This window comes from Lepus europaeus, chromosome 15, assembly GCF_033115175.1.
Source record: "Lepus europaeus isolate LE1 chromosome 15, mLepTim1.pri, whole genome shotgun sequence".
In the NCBI taxonomy this organism is placed as follows: Eukaryota; Metazoa; Chordata; class Mammalia; order Lagomorpha; family Leporidae; genus Lepus; species Lepus europaeus.
In genome coordinates, this window is record NC_084841.1 from 7,933,843 (window position 1) to 7,955,038 (window position 21,196).

General features: G+C 43.9%; 1 protein-coding gene across 2 annotated transcripts in view; it reads right to left on the reverse strand.

Annotated features, from left to right (window-relative positions):
• The window catches only part of CTNND2 (catenin delta 2), a 441,886-nt gene that overhangs the window by 213,638 nt on the left and 207,052 nt on the right, over nucleotides 1-21,196 (reverse strand). For both annotated transcript variants that reach the window (XM_062211762.1, XM_062211763.1), the window contains one exon: nucleotides 12,837-13,050. In XM_062211762.1, the coding sequence (XP_062067746.1) occupies nucleotides 12,837-13,050 (214 nt within the window). The remainder of the gene's footprint in view (nucleotides 1-12,836; nucleotides 13,051-21,196) is intronic.

The following is a 21,196-nucleotide window of genomic DNA, read 5'->3' on the forward strand; positions in this document are numbered from 1 at the left end:
GCAGGCATTCTCTCATCTGCTCCTCTCCCACAGAATCCAGTAGGGATTTCTCTGCTGCGTTCGTTAACACTGGTTAATGTAATTTTTGTGATAATTGTAGAGCAAATAGAGCAAACTCTCAAATACAATTAGGGAAAAGTGTTTCTAATTAACTTGTAACTCACGAGTCGTAAAGTGGAGCCGCAAATCAGTTATGCATTGTCAGACCTAACAAGTAGAAACGCACTGCACATTCCAATCCTGGAAAATAAACAAACCTGGAAAATGCCTGGCACCACTTGCCCTTGAATCTTTGTACAGTTTTGGCATCCTCTGACACTTAGCTGTGGACAAGTGCACATAGGCCTCATGTCATCGGCACCAATGACCATGGAGGTGGAAGACGAGGGCAGCCTCGGATGCTTCAGGGACATCCAACATGTCCCCCAGGCAGGATGCACCGTGGATGGTGCTCACGCAATGTGCTCTGAGTGTCACCCAGCGGGATTTGATGAGACGCCAAGAGATTTCGCGGGAAAGCAGAGGACCAGAAGAGTGCCCAGCCCCGCCCCAGATGGTACCATTAGTATCAACTGCTTCCTGCCAGCTGGCATTGGGAGAGCTGGGATAGGCAATTTCTGTGATCCTCATTAGACCTTATTTCATTTTTTTCTGTAACTTGAGCAGACTCATTGGGATATGAGTTAACCTCAGATCCATTGTAATTTGCAAAAATGATAAATGAGTCATATTTTCATTGGATAATTTGCTACTATTAGCAGAAAATTATTCTGGCATCTCTTACAACACATCTGTGCTGCCGCAACTACTCGCTTCCCCACACAGCAGCCTACTGTAATTGTTGGCCAGAGGGTCTTGCTCGATGTCTCTGTTCTTAGGATATTATCCTAGAAATCTGGAGTCCAAAAGCATATAATTTTTAAATCAAGTGCCTCCAAAGAACTCTTACAACTCGGGAGACTAGAAAATAATTCGTTTAAAACAGACAGGTGTTGGAATAGGGAAGTGCCACAGACCAGCTGGAGTTCTAAGTGAGCCCCTTGAATCTTACTTCAAGGGTCTGCCAGGAGACCTGGGGGTAGTAACATTCAGGCTCGCAGCACAGTAAGTGCTGGGCCTCAGGAATGTTTCTTTGTCACTTCTAGCAATACCCATAGCATTTTACTCTGTGTACAGTTAATAAAGTACATAAACGTCAACAGACTCATCACACCACATCATAAGCGGGTACAACCCCTTTGCAAACATGTTCTATTGAAAGGTCTTGCTCAGCAGGCACTATGTTCCCATCTTGATTCTTAGAAAACAGTCATATCCGACCCTACTGAGAGAGCAGTGCCCACACAGATGGGTCCTCAAGTATCCAAATGTCACCCTTCACTCATTTTAATCCTCAAATCTCCACCCCAGGAGGAGCGGAAGCCTTATTACCATAACAGAAAACCTAGGATGGAGCATGTTTTGAACTGCACCTGTGTGGACTTGAACTCACCTCTATATATGATGATAAGAACTTCCTCTGTTATAGCCTCCTGTTCCCTTAAAATTAAAGATACCTGTTTCCCCTGCTCAGGGAGTCACTGCTTTGGGAATTATTCACTGTGGTCTCCTTATTAGCATGACAGTTCCTTCTGGTACATTTCTTAAAATTCAACAGGAAGGGGCCAGTGGTGTGAAGCAGCAGGTAAAGCTGCAACCTGCAATACTGGCATCCCATATGGGTGCTGGTTTGAGACCCGGCTTCTCCACTTCTGATCCAGCTCTCTGCTATGGCCTGGGAAAGCAGTAGAAGATGGCCCAAGTCCTTGGTCCCTTGTACCCACATGGGAGACCTGGAGGAAGCTCCTAGCTCCTGGCTTTGGATCAGCCCAGCTCTGGCCATTGTGGCCATGTGGGGAGTGAACCCACGGATGGAAGACCTCTCTCTTTCTGCCTCTGCCTCTCTGTAATTCTGCCTTTCAAATAAATCAATAAATATTAAAAAAAAATTCAACAGGAAGCTGGCCCACAATTTTGGGTGGGTACTGACCCTAGAACAGTCACCTCCAGCCTTCCACTGTTGATGGAGAAACACCCATCAAGTGTAACAGACCACTGCACGCGGCTTTTTGTTTCTTGATGCTGAGCTTCATTCTAAGTAATAAATCGTTATCACTTTCTAATCTCCTTGGCTTGCTAGATTCTTCTTCACAGCACTTGCCACTTCCTGAATTCACAGATGTATCAGTCTCATTTTATTGTCTGTGTTGTTGTCCAGCACAACACAAGCTCCATGAGGCAGGTCTCTGAGTTTTTAGCTTGTAACACTCTATAGTGGTCTCTTAATGGAATGTGAATTCCAGTTACACTTGATATAGCTCATGCCTTTGCAACTGAAATACCAAGACTCCTCTCAACGGAGTTCATTATTTTCTTCTTCCCCCAGCTTGCTCCCAAACAGGCTCCAGGGTCTTGGTCATTAAGAAGAAAGCTATATCCTAGGATGGAAGGCATCTGGGTCTTCACTCATTGCATCCAAAGCACCTACACCTCCCATCCATGCAGCAGGCACTCAACAACGAACCATTTGTTTAATTAATATGAGTTATACCCACAGTCTACAGAGCACAGAGCTGCTTCTTTCTGTAGGACAGAGGGTGGAGAGGACAGGAGTCAACAGTGTGGATTCCCCTATGTGACTAGGGAGGGGATTAGGAATTATAATAGCTCTGAGAGTTGCACGATTTTTTGCCCTCTGCAGGTGTAACTGGGCTGGCTGCTGCAGAGAGATAATCCTAACATGGTCAAAACGCTGAGACGAGACCAGGTCATGTCTCTATGGAGAATGCGACTTGCAGTTGAGAGGCACATCAAGCACTCTTCTTTCCTCTCCTGCTCAGTGATCCATTGGAATTAACAGCAGTGGGTTAGTGGGGAACGTTTCTTCCCAGGCAGGATGCTTCTCTCCACTGAACGGAGTACAGCTAGTCAACAAAAGTCGCCCCAGCTCCCTACCGTTGCCCTGGGAGGTGGAGGAACTTACTGCAGGCATAAGTGGGCACAACTGGCTTCGCCCATCTCCGTCCTTCTTGCTCTGCTGAATAAGGGGCCTGAGGGCTGTAGAGCAGGGGTTGTAGCCCTGACTCAACTGCTGCCTGTGCATGGTGGGTAAGTCTACCCAATCCTGGGGTCTGTGTGAGCAAACCCATGTAAGGAATGGGCCTAGAGCCTGACCTTCAACCTGACCCCTAGCAGTAATGAATTCATCCTGTGGCCTCCTTATTTTGCCAGAATCTGGTTGTGAAAGAGGAGGTGCAATGAAGCATGGCACAAATTATAGCCTGAGGGTCAGCCACCTGCTCTTATAAACAGAGAAACTACGGTACTTAGCCAGGGTCATTTGTTGATGTATTGTCTGTGAAGTGAGTAGTTGTAACAGAGACCCTAAAACTTACAGGGCCCCACCTGGAATGCATACAAGCACAAATAGGGACCCAAGGGCATCAACCAGTGATCTGTGTTCCCGGTGCACACACTTCAGCCCCATCAGGAGCAGCTGCAGCTCTGTATTGCATTGAGCAGGGATAGGCGGAGAGCCAATGGGTGCCCCAGTGAAAAGCAGAGGGAGAGCTGGCGTGACACAGGCTTGAGGCGTGGCTCTGATCCACTGAGACAGTGGTGGCATCACCAGCCAGCACGCAGCCTTCTTCAGGGTGCACAGGAGAGCCCAGAGGTGGGCAGGAGGGTTTGTACTGCTACCCTGGCTGACCCGGAACCATGCCTCTCAGAATTTCCTTTCCCCGTTGACTCCAGTGATGGCTGTCCACGGAGAAGTCTGCAGGGAGTTCAGCGGGCACAGGTGAAGCAGCAGCCGTGAGCTCTGTTGGCCAGAGCGGAGGGCACCAGGCGTGCTGCAGTGTGTGCACTGTCACTGGTTGCTGTGTCACAGTCTGGGGTGGGGCAGAAGTCAGGGCCATAGCTCAGCTGACTTTCACTGCATCATCGTCTTTCAGCTTCCCTGCTCTGGCCGGGCGCAGGTGGAGCTTGGTGGCACAGGGTGCCAGCTTTTGTGCAATCACTGATGCATCTGCTGTGCAAGCAGTGAGAGGCAGAGGCGGGCTACACTCTGTCCTCACGGGTGCCAGCAGGCTCCGCCCTCCTCTACTCCATGTCCAGATCTTCTTCCCGACTGCTGCCTGCTGACCCATGTCAAGTTCAGGCCCATCGCTGCACACACAGGCATTCCCAAGGCTGATTTACCAGCTCCCACCAAGCGCTGGGTCTAATCCTGATAATAAACCTATTTTCCGTATCACCCACAAGAGTGTCTTCCTTCCTGCTCCATCCACGGCTGATACACCTGGCATTCCACATCCCAGAACCTGTGTCTCTGTTCCCTTACACTGCAAAAAGGACTGTGCAGGTGGGACAAAGTTCAGGATCTTGAGATGAGAGAGGATCCTGGATGAACCAGGTGGTAGCCGTCCAATCACATGGGACCTTCAACACAGAACATCCTTTCTGGAAGTGCTCAGGGGGAAACGTGACCATGAGGTGACTGTCACACATGCAGGTTGGCTGTGAAGATAGTGGAAGCTAAGGAATGTGGTTAGGTTCTAGAAACTGGAAAAGGCAGATAAGTGGACTGTCCCTCAGAGTCTCTGGAAGGGAACAGAGTGCTGACATTGCCTTGATGTTAGCGAGAACCATGCCAGAGTTCTAAGTCGCAGAATGGTAAGACAAAACGTCCCCATTGCTTTAGGATGCTAAATCTATGATTTGTTACAGCAGTAATCGGTGACCAAGACTCACTGAGTCGCTGCCACAGCCCCTGCAAGGACTGGGCCTGCCGATAACACCTTTCACAATGGCTCTTCCAGACTGGATGGACAGGGGCCAGCGTTCACTGACCCGTGAGAAGAGAGCCGACAGTGAAACAGAGAAATGGACATCCTCTGAGGACCGGAAAGCATGTGGCCATTCCAGTGTGCGGAGCACGGGCAGTGGCCAGTCCCCATGGGGCACGAAAACCCCATGGGCCCAGGCTGTGCAGAAGAAAACCAGGGAGGGTGCTTTTCATTTTCCTTAACTTTAGAATGGTGCACTTTGAACGTTAACACACAATGGCAAGAGAGATTGACTTTGTGACTGTAATGCCTTTGAACTGTAATGCCTTTGGACTTCAACATGAAAGCGGATTTGAACTTTGATTTTTAATTTCTCCTTGGGAATTTGATATTTGGTGGGGCTTATATTAACATTCAGGGCAGCTGCACCTTGCTGGCATTTCATTATTGGAATGTCTCTATTCGTTTTTATCTTTGCGATGTTGTTTAATGTTACTGTGGAGCTGCTGATTGGCTGTGTTGGATATCATTTGGGATAAGAAATAAAATTGGGATTTAATTTGAAATTTTGAGAACTTAGTGACCTTGAATTTGGTTAAAATGATTTGCTGTTCTGATTCATTTCAGGGCCTCTAGGTGTGATGTACAACCCAGAGGGTGCCTCCCAGAAGTCCCATGAAGATGGGGACTATTTTTTTATTTTCCAAGCATTTTTTTTAAAAAAAGTATTTATTTTATTTGAAAAGTAAAGTGACAATGAGAGTGAGAGTGAGAATGAAAGTGAGAGAGAGGGAAGGAAGGAGGGAAGGAGGGAGGGAAGGAGGGAGGGAGGGAGGGAAGGAGAAACAGAGAGAGAGAGAGAGAGAGAGAGAGAGAAAGAAACCTTCCATCTACTGGTTTACTCCCCAAATGGCTGTGATGGTCAAGACTGGCCAGACCAAAGCCAGAAACTCCATCTAAGTCTTTCACGTGGGTGGCAGGTGCCCAAGAACTTGGCCATTTTCTGTTGCCTTCCCAGGCACATTAGCCGGGAGGAGAATCAGAAGTGGAGCAGCCGGGACTTAAACTGGCCCTCTGATGTGGGATGCTGACACGGCACACAGTGGCCTGACTCGCTGCACCACAGCACCAGCCTGAGAAGGAGCATCTTGACCATAGCTTAGCTCCTGCTCTGGGGTGAGGAGACCTATTCCTGGGTCATCACAGCATGCAGGGTAAGAAGAAAACAGGCTGGGGGAGGTTAGTTGAGGGATGTTCCGCTCTGTTCCAATGTCTGCTCCATGCAGGGTGTCTAATTAATGTTCCACGCAGACTTCTCTTGGATTAGCTCACTTGGCTGACAGATCTAAAAGCAATGCCTCCAGTGTGGCTTCTATCAGCAAAAGAGATCATGTTTAGTGATATTTACATTTTATCTATCAAACTGTTCAGATCTCACGCAGGGCAGAAGATATTTACGAGGGACAAGAATGGAGGGAGGAAGTCAGCAGATGAGAGATTTCATCACATTCCTGCAACCTACAAACAGATGGTGGTGAGCTGAGTGGTGCAGCTGGAGGCATGGGTAGTTCAGCCTCGGACATACACACAGGGGGCTTGGGAGAGCTGGCTGAAGGTGCAGGTGCAATTCTAGCAAAGATTCTCACTCTGAACCGGCAGGCACATGGAGTGTAACAGTAAGAAGGGAAGACTAGAAGTGGCAGAAAGGAAACAACTCCCCAACCCGCATTCCCCGCTCCCACCTAGCTACTCAGGACACCCACTGGACTGTATGCAAAGTGCCAGCCCTTTGCCTCAGGCCAGACCAGTGGGCGAAACAAACTAGCCAGCAGAATCTGCAGCAAGACCGATGCACTGGGGAAAACTTAAAGGTTACCACCATCATCTGAACCCTGGAGAAGAGCCCTCCAGGAAGAACCAGACAGGACTCCCCTTCCTGATAGCTCATCCTCGCCACAGTGAACAAGCTTCACTGGTGTGCACAGGGCTCAGGAAACCCTTCATTTCTCCCATCCTTAAATAAGCAGAACATTCAGGATCCCCACGCATTTCAAATTAGCCTGAAAAATCATGAGAAAAACAGAAAAACTTGGAGCGGGCATTTTAGCAGAGTAGTTAAGATGTTTCCATCTCATATGTGAGTGCCTGGGTTCAATTCCCACCTTTGGCTCCTGATTCCAGCTTCCTGCTACTGCAGACCCAGCCGAGCAGCAGTGATGGCTGGAGTTTGGGTTCCTGCCACTCACAGGGGACACTTGCATTAAGTGACCAGGTCCTGGCTTGGGCGTTGCCCTAACACAGGCTGTTGCAGGCATTTAGTGCTGTGAAACAGTGGATGGAATTACTCTGTCGCTCTCTCTGTGTCATCCTCTCAAATAAATATGTAAAATAAACTGGAAAGCCTGACACCAGAGAAAAGTAAGGAATTCATACTACAGAGAAAACACAAACTTTAGTTCTAAATAATACATTTAAAGAAATTCATGAATCATTTAAACTCACAAAACAAAAATAGAGGTTATAGAAATAACACAAAGAAGAGTTCTTAGATTAAAAAAAGAAAGAGATAATATCCCTTTGAACATGCAACCACCTGACAAACTCTCATAGATAATATGGGAAAACTAAATGTTAGATGCTGCAGAAATTATATCATAAAGAATGAGGGGCTCCAGATGGTGCAAGAAAATATAACAGGGAGGAGTAATCAAAGAGGCTCAAAACCTGACTAATTCCAGAAAGAGGTGACAGAGTAAAAAAAAAAAAAAAGTGGTGGAATTATTTCAAAAAAAAAAAAAACCACAAACATACTTTTCTCTTGTGGAAAATGGTTGTGATTCCTTAAATTGTGAATATTCACCAACAATGAAGTTCAAAAAAGGCACACACTTTGAAACATCATTTTATAATATCAAGAATAATATTAAGTTGTAGAAAAATATTCAAGAAAAAAATAATTCTCTACCCAGGATTCCATATCTAGTAAACATCAACCCTTTTGACATTTTCAGAGTCCCTCCCTTAAGTCCCCCTGTCTAGAAATGTATGAGAGTAAAGCAAGAGAACAGAGGACATAGGACCTAGGAGGGCATGCTTTTTACTGTGGAAAAATAAGATTTATTTATTTGAGAGGCAGACAGAGAGATTGGGGGGAGGGGATAAAAAGAAAGAAGAGGAAGAAAGAGAAAGAGAAAGAGAAAGAGAGAGAGAGAGACTATGTTCCCATCCATTAGTTTACTCTCCCATTGTCTGCAACGGTTGGGGCCAAAGCTAGAAGTTGGGAACTCAATCCAAGCCTCCCATATGGATGTAGGAAACCAATCACGTGAGCCATCAGGTCTGCCTCACAGTCTACCTGGGCAAGAAGCTGGACTCAGAAGCTGCAGCTGGGAACTGAACCTGGGTACTAAGATGTGTCTGTAGATATGTAGATGTCTTAACCACAGGGTTAACTGCCTGCTCCATAGAAACAAAGTTCTAGTCTAGGACACCTGTGCAGTGGGTCTAGCGAACAGCACCCAAACCTGTGCCAGAGGCAGAAGATTCTGGGAGTGAGATCTACGGAGAGAAGCCAAGGTTACTGAGACTGAGCCACGGCCCAGGCTGAACTGGGCGCTGGTGTCCTTACTTAAAAGGGAACCCATTGTGTTTGCAAAGCTTAAGTTGGAAGAATACCACTGCACTCATGTGAAAGTAGATTTCTCAAGGACACTTGCTTTCAACAGAAATAAAACTGATTTATTAAGTTTTATGGTTTAATAAAAACTGTTTTATTATGATTTGCAAAGCATCCTGAAATCTTTAGTTGGGCATTTCAAAATTTAGGTCGATGATTTCCATATTTAGAGAGAGAGAAATTATATTAGTCAAGCCCAACGGACACGCAGCATCTCTAATCAAAGTTTATTTTCTTAGGAGCATTTCAAGTAATAGGTTCAACTGGATTTAAATAAAATTCTGATCATCATCTCATAGTAATTATTGCATAGGAAGAAAATTATTTATTGCCAAGCCTCACAGACAGTGGCAAACAAATTCTGCTGTGAATAGATAACGGCACAAACAGGCAGCTGTTTTTTTCAGCATGCATGTTTATGTGTTGAATGTAAATGCATGTAAATACCTCAATTTTAACATTTTATCATTGTTCAAACACTTTGCCAAGCGATATTCTATAAATAATGTAAGGCTCTGTGCAATTGGTCCTTTCATTTCGTGTTCCATTATTTATCATTTGGAACTCTTAACACCTTCTGGATACACGGCTGGGTCGAATCTAAAATCTAGTTAATGAACCAGGCTTTATTTTTTTTAAAAAATATCACTGAAATTGCTCTTAAGAATATTTTTTCTTGCAACACATCCTGGTTTATAAGTAACTAGGGAGGAATTCAAGGGGGACTTACCCCTTGTAATGTTTTTTTCAGCACATCTATTCTTAGGCCCGAGTTGAGAGACAGGGTAGAGAAGCAGTCAGAATCTCCCTGCTTCCATGGGGATCCTGGAATGCACTCCATCGCTACTCCCTGCTGACTACTGTATTGGGTCCACCAGAGAAATACAAAGGAGGCCAGCGCTGCAGCTCAATAGGCTAATCCTCTGCCTGCGGCGCCAGCACACCAGGTTCTAGTCCCGGTCGGGGCACCGGATTCTGTCCCGGTTGCCCCTCTTCCAGGCCAGCTCTCTGCTGTGGCCAGGGAGTACAGTGCAGGATGGCCCAAGTGCTTGGGCCCTGCACCCCATGGGAGACCAGGAGAAGCACCTGGCTCCTGCCATCGGATCAGCGCAGTGCGCCGGCTGCAGCATGCCAGCCGCGATGGCCATTGGAGGGTGAACCAACGGCAAGGGGAAGACCTTTCTCTCTGTCTCTCTGTCTCTCTTTCTCTCACTGTCCACTCTGCCTATCAAAAAAAAAAAAAAAAGAAATACAAAGGAAATACAAGCATCCTTGTTAGACCTGATTCACTGAAATTCATTCACAGGATCTACCCCAATTCCAAAAGGGATTGGCAGAGCTACTTACAACAACAGAAGTGAAGGGAGCCTTCTTCTTCCCACACTCTATTCTACCCTTCAGAGCCATCGACTCCCCTGCTTTCATGTAGTGGGTCTCTCCCACACAGACACGTGGGTCAGGGGTGTGTCTTTATGTACTTGGCTACCGTACTGCCAGATGCTGACCATTCAGAGCAGGGCCGGACCACAGTACCAGGCATTAGTGTGAAAGCAGCCACGTGATGTGCCTGTGTGGTCCAAGATGTCCAAGGCTTAGTATCTGACACCCCTAGAAATCTGATAAATGAATGACTGAGGAATGAATGGAGCATCCGGATTCACCCAGGAAGGAAGGCTTCCTGTAGAGTCCACCAGAGATGGAAAGGGACAAGAGTCTCAGAGGCAGAGCAGTGGAATGGAAATAAAAGATGAGAGATATGGAGGAGTTACCAGTCTTGAGATGAAACTGGGTTAGCTGTACTAAAATACAGACTCCCAATGCTCTGTGCAGCCAAGAGCCAAGCTTCCACTGCCCGCTGTGACGCGTGGCCCCGGCCGGTGCTGACGGCAAATATGGCTGTGCTGGCCTCTCTCAGGGCCAGCCATGTTGCCTCAGGCAGCACAGTCAGTGTGGGCTGGCTTGCCTCCACTGATGTGAAGCCTAAACAGAAGTCAGCGGAGTCCTGCTGGTCTCCATGTACCCTAAGATTCAGCCACTGCAGGGCTATAGAGGGTGTGCTCACTGGGACTGGCTCCCAACAGCAATTCCTTCCACACTGGAGCCTTCTCATCTCCGAATTCCCGCTCTAGGGTGGCAGCCTAACCAAGAGGTTTGCTGTTAACAGTGTCTGCTCTTCAGAAACCCAGAGCCCCAGCTTGGGAAAATGGGTCAACAGCATGGATTTCTTTGAGGGAGGTAAAATTCCTGCATGAAATTCAGCCAGGCACAGGAAGACCCTGCCTCTGGAGTGCCCCAGTGAAGCAGCAACCTTTGTCACTCTTTATCAGTCTGGCTGTTAGCACAGAAGACGGCATTTCTTCTAAGAGGGGAGACGGAAAGGGTCTTGGCCACCAGCACGTGCTGATGGAAAAGGCAATGGATCATGACATTGGGGCAAATCTGCCTTCTTCTGAGAAGGTGCAGAACAAGAGGCGAAGGTGCCGTCTGTCCACCAAGAACCAGCATCCTTCCTACAGCCCAAGCGTCAGCAGGAAAGGAAGCTCGACAGTAGGAAGAGGTTATTTGCCTCTGATGTTTCCTAATGGGGCTCATAGAAATTTTTTACGTTGCCCAGATGTACAATTGGAGACCCCCAGGATCTATCATAATCAACCCCGAAGGCCATGGAATAGCAGATCTGAGTTCTGTTACAGCCGCAGCAAATGTCAGCGGCAGCACAGGACACGCACACGAGTGCAGGGCCACTGCGCTCCTGTTAAGCCAGCGCATCCACCTTCTGCATGGGGCTCAGGGTCCTTGGCATCGATGCAAGGGCTTTGTGGTGGAACAAGCCCAGATTTTAGTGCAGTCCACATGTTCACAGCACGAAATAGATGCATATGGTGCGTGCAGAAGGTGTACGGCTGGCCTTCAGCTTTGTTGGCTTCATTCATGCACCGGCGAGGTTTTAATGCCCAGAAACATCATGTTGCCATCCCATGCACACCATCCTTTCTCTCTTGGACAATTCTAACATAGATATAGGCCACAAGGGTACGGGTATCCACAGACATAATGGCAGGGAAAACTCCCCCTCACGGAACTCACCCCAAAATTATCCTAGGCATCGTAATGTGGATAATAACAATTTTGCCTTGCCTGGCCCATGGAACCCTATGTTAATTTACTGTTAATGTTAATAAAACTGTAAGCCTTAACAACTGTTTTCCACAAAGACAGTTCCCCACTTATTGAAGGAAAAAACAATCGAGTCTGGTTTTTATTTAGCAAAGAGTGAGAGTGAGATGCGACAGCAATGTATAAATGTAGGTGAATATAACTGACCTGAGAGCCTTGGCTCAGGACTGAACAAATATTGATGAGTTTCTAGCTTGAGTAATGTATTCAAGCACACAAATTCACATATACTTTATGAGCACTGTTACAAGGAGATCTTAGAGCTGAGCCCGAAGAAGGTCAGTAGAGTCATGAATAATTAAAACAATTTTTTTTGGAGAGTCAATGTTGCAATCCATTAGCCAAATACTTGCATATAAAGGTACTCTAATGACCCAGAAAGGAAATACCACCTACCACAGCACTGAGTATAATAGGAAGAGAAAGCATTATCATACTCTGAAATCCCATATTGAAGGCCATCCATGTCACTAACACTCCAACAAGTCACACCACACTTAAAAATTAAGGACGACAGCTAAAAGCTAATGCATACTTTGTCTACACATATTCCATGAAAGTCATGTGCTGAATAACTTGCACGTCCTCATTCTTCAAACTCCCATGGGCTGGGTACCATAATTACTCCCACTTATTAAATCCAAAAGTACTATGATCTTAGAAAGGCTTTCTCTCTTGTTCACTTCTGAAAAATTCCTTAATATGTAAGGATACAAACTGGGACTTTTATTAGGCATAAATGTTTTATTCAAGAAATTAACTGCTAAGTAAGATAGGTTCTCTGCTATTAACCACACTATAAACCATACCATGTCCCTCAGGCCAATAACTCACACACTGTGTCCTTTTATAAATTGTTATTTGACTTATTTTCATGACCACCCCGCTGAGCTACTCCTAAATCAACTGATAGAGACTGAAATATGATCATGGAATTTTAGTGAGGAATGCCTTTATTGGATTCTAATTATTTAATATGATCAATATTTGCGGGTTACTTCTGACATTTTATTTACCTGTTAGCCCATTCAAAAACACGTATGTTAGTGGCACACTGAGAAGTCTGGAAACATTGCAGTAGCACAAGCTGCAACCGCACTAGTAATGTACAGTTCACCTGCAGATAAGAATGACAGTCATCTAACAGGGGCTCCCACCTGTGACCAGCTCCCGGATCTCCAGGTCGGTGGTCTTGCGGAGCAACCTCACCAGTGCTGGGATGCCACCGCAGTTCTTCAGGGCGATTTTGTTGTCATCGTTGGCCTTCCCATACACCAAGTTCCGCAAAGCTCCGCAGGCGCTACGATGGACTTCGGTCATCCGGTGATCCAACAGGTCCACCAGCAGCTGGATGCCTCCTTGTCTCCGTATCTGAAAGAGCCAAGGACACAACTTTTGCTTTCCAGAGTAAGGTTTCCCTCGTCAGACTACGACATGTTTATCCCATGCAGTATCTATGGCAATTAATTGTACTGAACTGAATTAAGGCACACGCAGGGAAAAGAAAAACAAGTGTTCTCCTTGGATTTTATTGCCTGTACTTGCTTTAATTTCCTACCAATAAAAATTCAAATGTGTTTGTTTCAAGGTACAGGATTTTGGAAAGGTGATTTTAACTTCATAATGGGTGCCTTCAACGTTTCTCTCTATAAAAATATGCCAGAGACTCAAGGCAAGAAACAGATTAGACTTATTAAACTGAGCCACTGCCTTAAAGAGCTACAGAATAGATGAGGAAAATGTTAAAATTATGCTTACTGGAGAAACATTCCAAACATTTAAAGGAACCAGAAGCTGCATGAGAAATTGGAAGAAGTGACACAGGAAGTTCTATCTGAGGGGGCCCAGGAAAATAAGTCACCCAATGAGGACAGACAGACATGTGCAGACCAAGGCAGGCTATGCTTAACTCAGGTGTTTGATAAATAACAACAAAAACCACATTAAATTGTAGTGTTCTTTCTACCCAAAGAAAATTTTAATCTTTTATCAGTAAATGCCAAAAAAACCAAACCAAAACAAAACAAAACTTTTGCCATTTGTTTCCAGATGCACCTTGTCCTAGCTGTCTTTCAATCTGGGAATCAATTTTAAAGTTTAAACTGGAAACAAAATAAAGCGGCTTGTTAACACACAGACTACTCCATGGAGTAATCATTAGTGAAGCCCCATCAGGATTGTTCTGCATTTATATGGGAAAATTGCATGACTCCTTCAGCAACAGCTTCTTAAAACAAACAAACAAAAACAAACCTGGGATTGATTATCTTATGTACTTAATTTTCTTATCACAGACAACTCCTTCATCCCATAGACGTGGTGGGACACAGGGCTATACTCCCCAAATCTTCCATCAATGTTCACTTCTTTGAAAGTGTCACCACCCCACTTAAAACCGCAGATGGAACCATGCCACACCTCAGTCCAGTGTTCTCATTTTAGCTGCATCTGCATAGTACTGGATATGTTCTAACTTTCTTCTTGCTTTTATTGCTATTGTTTCTCTGCTTCTATTAAAATGCATACCCTGAGAGGGTGTGTGTGTCTCAGTGGTCCACTGACACTCATATCCCTATGCCATCCCAGGTGCACATGGTAGACATTCACTAAATATTTACTGAATGAATGAGAAGAGTTAATTAATTAATTACTTGCCATGTCAGTGTTAGTGTTTCTGAGATTTGTGCTCTTTGAAGCTGAGCAATATCCCTCTTTAAAGAAAAACCCTTTAGCAAACAGCCAAGGATGTATCCCTGGGGCCCCAGCAGCTCATCCGGCACCAGCTTACACACAGAACAAGGCGTGCTTCCTGCCCACGGGCTGGGTTTCTGAGAATTCAGAAGATGTGCAAGGAATCATTTTCACTCAACAAAAGGGAGCAAAAAAAGTTGAGATCCTCACAGAACTCATGGATCCCGGGTACCTAACCTAGACAGCACGCATGCAGCTCTGCGGGAACAGGGCCAGGAGGGGCAGAGGCGAGGACTTGGGGACAGTGCCATCCAGCAGAGTGTTCATGTTCTGCACAGCCTGGGGGAGGGGATGGCACCTGGGAGGGGGCTCGGGGATTGTTGGGCCAATTAAATGAGAACGGAGCCAGAGACAGCTTTACCCAAGGCTTGGAGCCAACCCAAGAGAAACACCATTAGTGTCACTCTGTGAGTGACATGAACTAGGTGTTCATACCCACTCGATGATGTCTCAGAAGGGATATTCTATCTGTATGAACCACGAATGCCATTTTTTGTATGTGGGTATTTTATTATTTATAATCCCTTATATTACTTTAAAATTTTCTAGGTTCAATATTTCGGATAATGATGAAGTCAATAAAAAGCCTAATTATAGTGAATGTGTCAGTTATTTATTAAAAGCAGATGGTGTCACACATCTGTTTATCTTTCTAGCAGAAATCTCTGGAATATTCATGGAAAATGAATATTATGAAAACCTGCACGGCTCTCAAAATCATCCTTGCACCAATGTAACTTTTATTTTAATTCTAATTTCCCACAAATTTTCTGAAGTACTTCTATATCCATCTATATGTTTTCTCCGTATCTACATATTTCAGCTATACTGATAAACAATGAATATTTCTAATATGACAATATATTTCCCACTCATGACTAAATAAATTAAGCTATTAAAATATTATTCAAATTCATTAACAGGAAAAATGAGTTTTAAATGAATGCAGTATAAATTTTTAATGGCATAATGAGAACACAATGTTGTCAACATGACCCTAATGGATGCTCTGAAGTCAAATTTATAATGAGCTCTCAAGTTCTATTTTGATCTACTCAGAGAAACACAACTACGACAATAATCTTTTCCTTCTGCTCTTCTTTGGGGGCCACCAGACTAAATAAAAGATGATGTTTTCTTGGGGCTGAATTTTACTTGAGAATGTGAGTCCCACTTCCGTTTTCTGAGGCCAAACCCTACAAATGAAAAGGGACGCCGCGTCCTTGGTGCTTCCTGACCGGAGGGGAAACGGATGCTCAGTCCCTCTCCTTCACTTCCACCCTGGCTTCCTCACTCGCCCCAGTTTCTTGCATCCAACTCTTCTAGTTGTGTGCACCTAACCTGGAACCCCTTGAAGTCTCCAGACGAACACGGACCAAGCACAACCGTCCGAAAAGCCAGGAGGGGACCTGCTATCACTGAGATGGCACCGCTGTTTCTTCTCTGAGCAGCGAGTGACCAACGTCCCATTTGTGCCATTTATCCCACTTGTGACGTCCACTCCTGGGCTGAGCCCAGGCTGTCCTCCCCACACTGTCACCGCAGATCACCTTCCTTCCCTCATCATCTGTATGCAGAATTCTCTAGGAGTAGAACCTTCAAAGAGTCTAGATTTAGTAGTATTCAACCAATCAAGTGCAAGATAATATACATCTAGTATTTATACGTAACAATAAAATAACATACTAGTAAAAGTAAATATTTAACAGATGAATGGGACAATGTCCTCCTCTTAATTATTCTTCAGCAGACTTTAGTGTTTAGAGCGGTTTTGGGTTCACAGCAAAACGCAACAGAAAGTACAGAACTCCCATGTACCCCAGCCCCAGAGGCACAGACAGCTGCCCCACTATCAACATTCTGCACCCTCCTGGTGCATCTGCTACAGTGGATTAACCTACCTTGACACATCATTAGCACCTTGAGCCCACAGGGTTCCACAGGCTAGAGTTACAAGGGGGGCTCATTCTTGGTGCTATGCATTCTTCTTAAGCGTCATTGTTTTGTTTGTTTGTTTACTTATTTGAAAATCAGTTTTTCAGAGAAGGAGAGATCTTCTCTACTGGTTCACTCGCCAGATGGCTGCAATGGCCAGGGCTGGGCCAGGCTGAAGCCAGGAGCTTCATCCAGGTCTCTCATGTGGATGGCAGGGGACCTAGCACCTCGATCCTTCTTTGCTGCTTTTCCCAGGTCAACAGGGATAGGGATCGGAAGTGGAGGAGCCAGGACTTGAACCTCATTTCTTTTTAGCATATTCCACAGTTTGGATGGACCAGTTTATTTACTACTGCACCTACTGAAGGATCTTGGTTACTTCCAAGTTTTGGCAATTACATATAAAGCCTCTTTCAGCATCTACATGTTGATTTTTGTATGCACATAAATTCCAACTTTGTTAAAAGAAAATACAAAGAAATGTGATTGCTGGATGTTACAATGGAGTACATTTAGTTTTGTAGGGAACTAACAAGCTGTCTGTGCCCCTCCCTGCATGCCATCAGCAACGAATGAGTTCTTGTTTCTGCACATCCTGGCTAGGATTTAGGGCTGGCGGGGTTTGGATTCTGTCCATTCTGATGGTGCTATTGCATTGTTGCGTCTGCTTCTCTTGTAGGACCACCTGTGTGATTCAGACTTATTTACACTAACACAAATTACTGAATAAAAACAATTAATGTTGAAAGACATATGGGGAAAAGCAGCTTCAACTGGCTCAAAATTGAACCAGTCTCCTGCATGATTCTTTCTCAGAGCTGCCAGAATTGGAAAGGACTGGAAGGGATTTCCATAATGACCCGAAGAGAGAGTTTTCAAGGTGTTTACTAAATGATGCTTTGCTAGAGGGCAGGCTTTAGTCAACGGCTCCTGTGTCAATGGTTCACAGTTATTTTCCTGGTTAGGCGTGACCTTTGGTGATCTATCTAGTCCACAAAGAGTAAGAAACATGGAAGAGAACCCCATCCCTGGAGGAAATAAAAAAGTGAATTAATCAACCAAGCTGAGCAAACCTATACCCCACTGCCTGTCCTGTGAGGCTGTTTACAGAGAGGGTATATTAAACCTGATGTAGATGGTTTCTCAGGAATGTAGGCTGGAATGTGACTCAGGATAATTTACATTAATAATAAATTAGCTAGTATCAAGCTGACAGCAACATCAATCAATAAGCCCTGGTATATTTAATTACAGCAAGGTTGCTATGCTCATGATGGTTTTCACAAAGTTTTAATTATAATGATGATATATGGTGGGTTAAAAATTAACAATTTCCCACAGAATTCCCATTGGCAGGTGCCTATCTGCATAGAAGAACACTATGAAAAGATGCTTTGAGGACAGTGGGCCTTGACAGATGGCCTCATGGGCATTCAGGCCATAGGGTGACTGCTCACCTGCTCTGCCCCTGAGAGGTGGATGTTTGGAGCTGGCAGGAGAAAAGGGGCAGGAACAGCTTTTTGTTAACCTATTGGTTGGTGACAGAAGGAAGACCTCACATCAGGTAGGGACCTGGGTATCTATTTCTATTCCACTCAGAGATTTATGTTGTTCAAATCAAAATGGACAATCTTTGGTCTCCTGGGCTAGTGCTTAAAACAAGGCAGGACCAGGGACTCAAATGAAAACCACAGTGTGCACTACTATATATTGCATCAATGGTACCCAACTTAAAATTGTTTAATGCAGGAGTTTAGGTATAGTAAATGCATTTTTTTGGCTTACAATATTTTCAATTTATGATGGGTAAAATCACAATGAGATGTAATCACCATTTAAGACAGGAGTAGCCATATTGTACTATTATGTAACAGTATATTTAATATACTATTTTACATTATAGATACAGTACTACAGTATGCTTTGTTCAAGTATTTATGAAAACCTAAGTTATAAATTCTGAGAATTAATTTATAGAGTCGATTTAAAAGGGTTTTCATTAAATGATTTTTATTAAATTTACCATTAACTGTTATATTTTAGTGGTTTTGGTTTATAAAATAAGAGAAATAGATAAACTTGTTCAATATTCCCTATTTATATTATAAATTAAATAATCTTGGCTTAAAAGCTATTAGAAGATACAAAGTTTGTGAGTCCAAAACTAGAGACTTAACAAAAGGAAACAAATTTTACTTTCAGTTGTAACGTGGACATTTCAAAGTATCGGCTTATGAAGACATATTTTACATCACTGATCTATATCCTTCACCGGAAGACATTTAAACAATCTGCATTTCTAATATGCATCCATGCAGGTGCCTTTGAGTAATACGAAACCATACATCATAAAGGCCCAAATCATTTTAGTTTTATCATGGAAACCATTTTTGAAGATTTTAAGAAAGAACCCTCACCCAAGTAGTGTAACATCTGTTCTCTCCAGTAAGTGAACCAAGATGAGTTATGCCTCTCCATAAGCTGTGTTTTAGGGAGTGGGTAAGCTTGTGTTGCTGGGGATGCTGGACTTGGGGGTGGAGCCCCTGTGTTCAACACCTGGTTCCTCCTCTTAAAATCTCTGTCCCCTCTGGCGCTTCTTAAATATGTATACAACACAAACACAAGGAGAACTTTCCTCATAGGGTTGTTTTCAGAATTAAGTGTGAAACGCTTAACCAAGCCTCAATAGATATTCTCTGTTAAGGAATTACCCACTGCATCAACTTGTTAAAGGAGATTCTTAATTGACTTATTGCCTCGTCGATATATGAATTACTTTAATCATATGCAGATGTAAGACATAGAAAGGAACACAATTCAGAGTTACAGCTTCATAAATTTGTTTCAGTGTGTAAAGCATATTACCTAATAGATCATGAATCTCATCTGCTGTGTAACTAATAGATTAACTAGGGGATGTGTTTACTCCAAAATGAACTGGATGGATTGTATTGGTCACTTACAGAAATAATTCAAAATGTACTGCGTTAGCATTGTACAAATGAAAGATTTTGCTAGATATATTTCCAAGGCAGGTACAATGCATTTACTATCCTATATTTTTAAAAAGAGAATAATATATTTTTTTCTTGACATGATAACTTAAATGACAAGAAAGGCACTGAAAAACAAAATAATTTTAGGTGATGGAGTTCTTGGGAACTACTTTTCTGAAATATATAGAGAATTATTAGGCAAAAAAGAGGACCATTTCTATTCATTTCATTCACAAAGTAGCTTCTACCAGATGACAAAGTGCAACTGGTAGCAGATGACTCGACCCGTGGCTACTGCACGGATCTCAGGCAGATTTTCCCTGCTGCTCCTCGATTGCCCTGGGCCAGCACATACGGGGTTGGTCTCAGCTCCATCTGTGTCCAGCACATCTGTGTCCAAAGCTCTCTGGATTTGGAATCCTGTGTTTCTGCCTTGCATATCTCAAAAGTCAATGTGACAACGCATAATAACCCCTAAGGAAAGGATAAAGAAGTCTACAAATACTTTCTTCCCTTTGTCCATTCTACCTAAGTATCCTCTCTAAAAGTCCCCACAGTTTCTAGAACCCCTGTCACTCTGCGCCGATTCTGAACCCCACGCCTACCCCGCTGGACATGCTTGCAGCAGCTGGCACAGAAAAGACCATCACAGAGGCACTCGCATGAATATATAACAAAAGGAACACTGGGAAGAGGCAAATCTGACATTTTCCATCTTTTTCAACTCTTTTCTATTTAAGAGAAGTAGCTGACTTTGTACTAAATAGTAGCAAAAGGTTTTGTCCGTAACTCTGGTTAAAGAAAACCATTTCCCATGAAAATCTCTGAACTGGTCTATTTTATGCAGGTCAACATTCAAGTTTTCACCACCTCCATGGCTCCATAATTTGAGCAGACTGAGAAAAGGATGTGAATTGTATTCTATCTGGTGATGCATTTTACATGACACTCTGGAAGGGAAAAGGTGCCTGTGACACTACGAATGAATTGCACATCAGGCAACCCTTGGCTCCTGCATGCCCCTCTTGCTAACTGTGATTATGAACAGTGAAGTTTTCTAGACATTCACCATCTGAGAATGAAATATGGTCAGGTCCAAGTGGCTGATGAGCAGGCAGCCAGATTCTCCACGAAAATCCATCCTGCTGCCTGCCAGTGACACAGGCAGGCACGAAGGTCAAGTGCAACTCAGAGCTGACTTTCTGCGGGTTGGGAGCTGGTACTCCGCAAATATGCTCCTTGGTGCTCAGAATGGTGAGTCCCAAAGACCAGATTCAACTTTGCAGTTTAAGTTCACCAAGGAAAGCAGTCCCCTCCCACCCCATTTTTTGTATGATTTTTTTCTTTGTATTCAGAACCTGTATCTTTAATACTGGTAGGAACAAAATATAAACCACTTGGTAGTAACATAATAGCTGCAGCTATTAACTGCAAGTATATAGTAAAAAGGCGCATTACCAAATGTCAGTGTTCTTGCAACAGAATTGTCCCAGTTACCTTGCAGTAGCAAATTCTCACAAAACATGGCACGTTCATTTCTAACTAAATTTACTTAAAGAATTTTGAAGATTGATCAATTGTGCCACAAATAAAACAGCAGTTTACTCAACAGAGCTCTTACTTTTCTCTTACTTTCCTAAAAGATCTACCATAGACAGGTAACTACTGATTTCAAATCAATTCTTCCTATAAATTCAGAGCTTAGTTTGATACATTGTAAACTTATTCTCTCTTTCCAGTCTTGAGGCTAAAATACTTTAGAGTAAGGAACAATATAAAGCCATGTTATAGGAATTTTGGTTCTTACTCCATGTCCTTTTCAAAGACATCACTCA